The sequence below is a fragment of the Schistosoma mansoni genome, chromosome 6, assembly GCF_000237925.1.
Source record: "Schistosoma mansoni strain Puerto Rico chromosome 6, complete genome".
In the NCBI taxonomy this organism is placed as follows: domain Eukaryota; kingdom Metazoa; phylum Platyhelminthes; class Trematoda; order Strigeidida; family Schistosomatidae; genus Schistosoma; species Schistosoma mansoni.
This window is the reverse complement of record NC_031500.1, coordinates 9,795,635-9,804,683: the sequence shown is the minus strand read 5'-3', so window position 1 is coordinate 9,804,683 and position 9,049 is coordinate 9,795,635. Positions and strand designations below refer to the sequence as shown.

Sequence of the window (9,049 nt, the reverse complement as noted above, 5' to 3'; positions counted from 1 at the left end):
CAACATTATATTACCTCTAATTTTCTCAATTCATTTACATAATGAATTACTACAATATGATCAGACCAAATGAAAAATACATTTAATTTCACACAGCTTTACCCTGTAATAACTGAGATAAGTATCATTTATACAAATTATTATCAGAAGAGGTTTTTATGGATATTATAGTAATTTTAATGAGTTTTTGTGTAGCTTCAATTGACTCATGATTTCAACTATTAAAATTACTACAATATCCACAAAAAACCCTTCTCATATTAATCAACATATGTTCACTAGTGACTGGCTCCAAGAGGTATTTCCTAGAGTTCTAATGTGAAGCAGTGATCAGTGGAGTTCAACGGAGTCTGTTGGGAGATAGTAACTCACTGAAGACAATGGTGGATGTGTCGCTCAATTTCGTGGATTAGTCGAAGTTAGACATTAACACCGTTAGATGCCGACCGGCTCAGTGGTCTAGAGGTTAAGAGTTGGCGCGCGAGACTGATAGGTCCTGGTTCGAATCTCTCGAGTCGGGGTCGTGGATACGCACTGCTGAAGAGTTATACAATGGGACGAAACGGCCGTCCAGTGCTTCCAGGTATTCTATGGTGGTCTAACTTCAATTGACTCATGATCTCAACTATTGAAATATGCAAATTATCCTGAAACAAAAGGTACAGACTATTACTACTTCAATAACATATTTTACTACTGGAATTCTTGATATCATTTTACTTTTTAAAAACGTAATTTATTTTCAAGAGTAATATTATTAATTATTTTTAACACTATTATTACTAATTTAGTGGTATTAGTAATAATATTATCAATTCAATTTATCATTTATTTATTTAAACACATAAATATTAGTAAAAGGAGGCACGAAATAGATATGCGCCGCACTCCGTCATTCGATTTGTATGAGAGCTGGAATACTATCGGGGTGACCAAGCCGGAGCAGGTAGTTTTCTTAGAGGGGCCATACACCGAGCTTTTGACCTTGCGGTCTAATCCATAAGGTAGTGCAACAACCTTAGGAGATGTAGTCCCATACGTTCGCTCAGAATTCTGTCGCTCATGTGCACCATTGGTTTGGAATCAGGATTTTCCAGCTCCCTTAGGTGAATCCTCCGTATCCACCAACCCGGTTCCGGTGCCGGACATTCGCTTTTTGTTCTCCAAATTTCGTAAACAACACTCCTAGTGCGAGAAGGTAGTGAGTAGGATTTCTTTGACAGTGGTTGCATACACGTGGCCATGTGAGAGCATTTCGAGAACGAGAGCTGACTCTCTCCACTCTCTGCCGTACCAGGGCTGATGATTTTTCTTACTGATTTTAAATAAAATTCATTCAGAAAATTAAAAATATACGTGAACCACAAAAGAAAACATAAAACTTTCCATTTTTTCATATTTCATTTTTGTTGACATTAAGATAAAGTATTCTTTTACAGAAATCAAACCATTCAACATTCATATTCCCCAGTGAGTTCAATTCTTGTTAAATGTTGAAGATAAAAAACTTGTCAATAAAAAGCTTATGACTTAAGTATACATAGTTATAACAAGTCTTTCTACTGAAGAACTAATATTGAGGCAGCTCTGAAGTAATCTATTCTGAATAATATTGTAAACATTATACTTATTTACAAAACTCCAACCTTCTCTCTCTCACTGTGTTTACTTCTATTTAACGAGTTTCACTTCAAATTTTTATTGGATATCAGTGACTTCGTAAGGTTGTCAACATTCATAACTTAACATAGTACTATATATACATAGTAACAACTAAGCGTGTATCACTCATTTATCTCACATATATATATACACACAAACATGTCATTTATTGTTAAACGTTTTCTACAGCTATCAACAAAAATGTCACTTCCCTCCCCCCACACACACATACACTACCACCACCACTATATTGATGTTTTAAAATGAAAACTTTCCTATTTTGAGCAACATGGTGAGTTATACACACTTGTGTTTCTATGTATTTGTTTGTATCAATGTGGAGTTGACATATAAGTTATTAGTAATCACGCAAAAACTGATAAATAGATTGTATATACCCTATACATGATGACTAACTCTTTTGTAATCAAATTAATATATCTGTAATAGGTTAACTAATTTAGTTATTTTTTAAATTATCTAAAATAATAGAACCGCCCATCGAAATTACTTCTTGCTCACCAATATTTATGTATATAAGATGTATTGACAAGAAGAATGAATTAAACACCTCTAAATTGGTTACTTACGAAAATTTGTTGGTATTTTCATAGTTGAAAGCGTAAGTCAATTGAAGTTAGACCACCAAGGGAAACCTGGAAGCACTGGATGGCCGTTTCGTCCTATTGTGGGACTCCTCAGCAGTGCTCATCCACGATCTCGCCCCGCGAGATTCCAACCCAGGACCTATCAGTTTTGCGCCAGAGCACTTAACCGATAGACCACTGAGCCGGTATCCGATGGTGTTTATGTCTAACTTCAACCAATCCACGAAGTTGAGCAACCGTTCACCAATTGTCTTCAGTAAGTTCCTATCTCACAACAGACGTGGTTTGAACTCCACTGATCACTGCTTCTCACTAGAACTCTAGGAATTACTAGTGAGTCACTAGTGAGCATATGATTATAATCAGAAGGGGTTTTGTGGAGATTTAGTATTTTCATAGTTGAAAACATGAGTCGATTGAAGCTAGACCACCAAGGAAAACCTGGAAGCACTGGACGAACGTTTCGTTCTATTGTGGGACTATTATTAGGAAGAGAATGTAGTAATATACCATTTCGTTGATATTTGATGACTGGATAGTAGAAATAATGAAGAAAAAGAATACTAACTTATGTATGAACTATTAATTATATATTTGGTTGTTAGGTTGATGTAGTTACTTGTACTCAATGAAATTAGTCATAGATTGAAAAATTTACATTGTGAAGAGTGTCACGACCTACAAATAGTCTTTAGACTATCAATCTAATGTGTGTACAATATTACAGTTAGACTAGAAGAAATATGAGAACATGTTGACTAAAATCATTTCATGTAATATAAATAATATAATGTATAATATGATTTGATTTAAGTTAGACATTATCATGGTCGGATGCTGGCTCAGTGGTCTAGAGGTTGGACATTTGCGAGAGAAATCGAAGGTCTTGTATTTATTTCTCGTGTGCGTCGTCATGTATTTACTTTGCTGAAGAGTTCGATCTTAGGACTAAACGGTCGTCCAAATGTTTCCTGTTTTTCAATGGTGGTCTAACATTGATCTGTTCATAATTTCAATGAAAATAATATAATCATTTAAGGACTGTTGACGTTAACTACAGATCTAACTCAGAATAACAGATCATTAGATAGTGGTTTCACTCAACTCTGAAACACTTCAGCATCTTTTACTTCAAAACACTCAATTACAGAAGTTAAAGTTCAACAGTTTACACTTTATGACATCCGTAAAATTATAATATACCATAATCATTCTCTAACATTAAAACCTAACATTCAGCCCTCTTTATTTTTTCTACAAGATAGATGTTCTAACTACATTGTCTTTCATTCGCTTGAAACTAAGTTACTAATCAATAATAGATGATAATCCAGCCAGGTGATTGATGGAGACGGTTAATGACAATCACACAGTACAAAGTACTTTATTTTCTCAATTCTTTGATTTGTGGAACCGTGTGAAGAACAATGGTATTTCAAGAATTCGGAATACCTCCGAAATCCAAGTCATACACTAAGTGCAATAACTTTAAAACATATAGTTGAAATCCGAGTTCAGTTGATTCATAATACTGCAGAACAATTATGTTGTAACCACAGTAAAAACGGTCTTATTTCTCAACACGACTGAACTTTACATATCTCAGCTTCTTAACTGACTAAACAATATGGGGTTCATCAACTGTACTGATTCAGAAATACGCTGAAATTCCTGTTAGTTATTAAAACACATTATCCTAAGAACATAAAGTTTAAATTAACCTTCTAAATATAGATTGAATCATTACCTGGTTTACCAAATACACATTACTGAGAAAGTCGAAATCAATTCAGATAAAATACTGTGATGCATTTATAAAAGATTGTAAGTGATACAGATATACGAATGTCAAATCAATATATTTTTCTCTCAAGCTCTGATTTGTTAATATCTTTGTATGATATTGTCCCGAGTACTATACCTAATGAAGATTTGATTACGCATTCTTAGAGAAGTATAATCTGGGAAAAAGTCGTCATTCAGTACTCCCTCATTATCAGTTTCCCTTCAGTTAACATCAGTCGAGAGTGGAAAGTCAGTACTGCTCAAGGTTTAAGGGCTCAGGTTTCTTAGTAATTCTTAAGGACGGTTTACATTCAGTCAAATAAAACAAACGCTTTTTTTCAGGAATCTCTTGACAATATTTGTATACAATAGCTTTCTGAGGTCTGAATTAAAGACTTTTAGGAAGTTAACATTTATAATAGCTATGTTTATTTCAGTATTTTCTTTTTTACCAACAGCCAGCAGGATAGATAGCTTGTTTTATCAACGAGATGGTAATACTGACATAGTATCAGATTACTTTGTGTTGGGCATTAAGAAGATTTATTTTCTAATCATAGATGATTGTATCCAAAAGGATTTATTTTTAGGTTCATATTACTAAATTCATTGTATCCTAATAGAAAGACAAAATGTCGATAACAGTCTAACCCAACATCTATTATAAAATGAATTATATGAAATTCTAAAACATCATAACTAACAAGTTAGATCCACTCTTCACATATAAAAATATAGATTAGAAATGAAACCACACGTTATGTTTTAACTTAAATCAATAGATGTAGAAAATTGTAAATATAATACTTGACTACAAAAAATTTCAGAAGGGGTTTTGTGAAGATCTCAGTATTTTCATAGTTGAAATCACGAGTCAAATGAAGCTAGACCAACATGGAAAACCTGGAAGTACTGGACGGCTATTTTGTCCTATTGTGGGACTCCTCAGCAGTACGCATCCACGATCCCGCCTCACTAGATTCGAACTCAGGACCTGACTTCAAGAGATATTTCCTGGAGTTCTAGTGGGAAGCAGTGACCAGTGGAGTTCAACCACGTCTGTTGTGAGATATCAACTCACCGAAAACAATTGGTGAACGGTTGTTTATAAAAAATTTGGTGAAAAACATGGCTAGAGTAAGTGTCAATTCGATTTATTAGATCTGAGACTTAATTTAAACATTAACACTAAGAGATAGATACATTCATTTGATGAACCTTCAATATGGAATGAAATGGTTATCATATATTCCACTCCTAGTCACATATCAAATATCTTAATACAAACTCTATTAACCTATGAAATAAATTCTTTTTCTTTTCTGACAACATATTATCCAATCAGGATTTAGTTAATAATAACCAATCATATTTGTAGCTGATTATTATGTTAATTATACAAAACATTTATTCAATTTTGATTGGCTACTTAAAATCCAAGGTTATTATTATATTTCATGTCTATATTTTGAAAATGATATGATACACTTATATTTACACATGTAAAATCATTTATCATTTCACTATTTATACTACTGAAATGAATGTTTTTTTTATACATTGTATAAATCTATAATATCAAATCATCAAAACTAATAAAATTTTTAATATACATCTAATAATCATTAGGGTTAAATTAATCTATGGCTACATTACCAAGTTGTATGTATTGGACATTTACTAATTCTGGTTTATTAATACAAGATTGGTTATTAAAACCAGTTCGACCAATTAATTTAAATGATGCAATCAATCAATATTATTTATCATCAATTATTGATACTAAAAATCAATTAAGTAATACTATTAAAAAATTGAATGAAAATACAACTACTACTAATCATCATCATAATGATAGTATACAACAAATAATACAAATTATGTTTTATTTTAGTTTACCATTATTACCAGCTATAACAATGTTACTATCTATGATTAATATATTTATTGAATTTAAATATTATATCTATTCAAAGTATTTATTATATATACGTCCATATATTTATAGATTATCACATTATTTTATTGTATTCTATATATTAACATGTATTAATTCATTTATAATATGGTTAATTATATTACCACGTTATATACCAATGTCAATTGGTTATTATAATATAATAACAAATGAATTTCATTGGAATGATACATCTATCTATATGAATATAGTAGTAGTAGTAGTAGTAGTAGTAGTAGTAATAATCATACACCGAAATATTTAACCCAACTACCAGCTATATTAACAATGCAAATTGTATTACGTTTAACTCTATGTTGGTTAATTATGGGTTTATTAATTAATCGTATTTATATATTAAATGAATTATATATTAATCCATTAAAAAAATCATTTGGTTATTATATCAATTATTTATATACAATGGTTAAAGAGAATTTATATGATGATCAGTGCTATAATAATAATACTACTACTAATAATAATAATAATAGTAATAATGGTACATTATTGAATGATAGAAGCAATACCAACAAACAATACAATCACCCATTGAATTCAATATTTCAATGTCTATTCAAATTTGGCGCTAATTTATGTTCAATTAAAAAATGTCCAATCAAATCATGTCCAATATGTAAACAACTTAATTATAATTGGTCAGTAGAATATTTATGTTTTAAATGTAAACCAAATTATTATCATAATAATACAAATTTATTAAATCATCAAATTATTCAAAAAAATCAAAAAAATAATCCAATTTATTTAAGTAGTATAATAAATATGAAAAAAATTAATTATAAAACAATTGGATATTTAATTTTAATAATAAGTTTATTAATTACTTGTTTATTATTAATATGTTTACCACAAATATGGTCATATCAATTAATTGGAATGAATTTAAAAATTAAATTATTCAATCAATATACTACTACTACTAACACAGAACATATGAGTAGTATAAGTAGTAATAATCATGAAAAATATTATCCAGCATGGCGTTTATTAAATAAAACTGGTCAAACTATATATGAATATTGTTTTGCTGTCATTCATTTTGTTATACCATGTTGTACAATGATTGTTACTGTATTATTATTAATTATACGTTTAATTAAAATTAAATATGAATTAAAATCTATTATATTACATAATATAAATATGAATAAAAAAGATATAAAATTATATATGAATATAATACAATATTGTATTATATATTTAATACAAGATAGTGTATTAATCTTAATGATGGGTATCATACAATTATGTTGTACAATACCATATTTAATGATCAATTCAATTCATCGTTTAGAATGTTTATTAATTAATAATCAATCAAGAAATGGATTCATGCCAACTTCACCAGTGGCAGCAGGAGCAACAGCGGCAGCAGCAGTCACATCAAAAGATGATCTAATTTGGCCAACACGTCAAAATTGGTTATTTATAGAGATGAATTATTTATTTGGTGATTTTTTAATTCAATTAATTATATTATCAATAAATTTATGTGATACAAATCATTTATTAATAAGAAATTATTCAATTGAAAATTTTCAAAAAATTTATTTAAGTAATATAAATAGAAATAAACAAAATTATCATAGAATTCAATGTCAAATGAATGATGTAATGAAATTTCAAGAAATGGAAAATCATCAAGATGCTCAACAAAGAGATAATGATGATGATGACAACGATGGTAGTGATGATGATGGTGGTGAGGATGATCATCATCATCATCATCATGATATTGATGAGGATGATGATGATGATGATAATAATCTACATGATGATATGAATATTGAAAATGGAGTTAGAAAAAAATTCTATACATATCGAATGAAAACACCAACAGATAGTGGACAAACAAGTAAAAATATATCACCATTACCTATTTCACATACAATATCTGATGTACTATTATCACCAAAGTTTCGAACGAAACAAACTATTTATAGATTAAATCAACAGAATAGAATACATAGATCTATACCATCAACATTACCATCACCATTATTACAACGTATACCAGAAATGATAAATTATGATACTTCACATCATCATAATTATCATCATCAACAACAACAACAACGTAACAATAATTGTAATAGTTTCACCACAAAATATCCAACTAATTCATATGTAGAACCAAAAACAAATATGGCTAGTTTACATATTCACCAAGATCACGTCATCCTTGTCGATTACAGAATAAAATACTATTGCATGATTCATCCAAGACAATTAATAATAATAATAGTACTAGTATTCATATGTCGAATCCATCATCCTTGATTCAATCGACAAAACTGATCACAACACCAAATATGAATTTAACTCTTATTCAACAAAATCGACAAATTAGAAATAATTCACCGCCACCATTGCCTCCTCCACCAAAACATTTAATACAAATGCTTGGAGGTGATTCATCAATCTATTCAACACCACATGGATCACCACAACAAGTAAATACACATAAACTTATGATATTAAACAACTCTAACAGTAATACTCCTAATAATAATAATATTTCAGTAGACTATTCACCAAATTTATTACATGTAAGTAGTATTTCAAAACATGAAAGTTCAACAACTGGAAGTTTCAGACAAACTGATTCAGGTGTTACAAATATGGGTGGTTCTTTAATTGATAGTGAACAATATGAACCAAATACTATTGTAACATAATTTGATCTTGATTAGTTATTTTTATGAAATTGATCAGTTGAGATGACAACACTTGACAACATCATGTTCATCTCCTGTCTTCTATATGGTAAGAAGAATGTACTGGTGCTTTTAATTCGTAAAGGATATCTTTGCCGATATAATACATATATATATACTCCGTTTTTGTGACGTGAACAATATCTTAACCATACAGAATGATGGGTGCAATATTATGTAAATATTAATCTTCCGTTCTCCTTTCGTGAGACCGTTTACAAGTTACGTTTAGATTTTTTTTAAATAGGCAACATAAAACAGCTGTTTTACAACTTATTCCATTGTCATTTTTAATG

At 29.9% G+C, this 9,049-nt stretch overlaps 1 protein-coding gene across 1 annotated transcript; it reads left to right on the top strand.

Moving 5' to 3' along the window:
- Window positions 1–8,181: 8,181 nt before the first annotated feature.
- Window positions 8,182–8,714, top strand: Smp_172500 (hypothetical protein; the record flags this gene model as incomplete). Its single annotated transcript, XM_018798207.1, is given in 2 exon segments — window positions 8,182–8,313; window positions 8,319–8,714. Coding segments are annotated over 2 exon segments (528 nt in total).
- Between the last annotated feature and the right edge of the window lie 335 nt (window positions 8,715–9,049).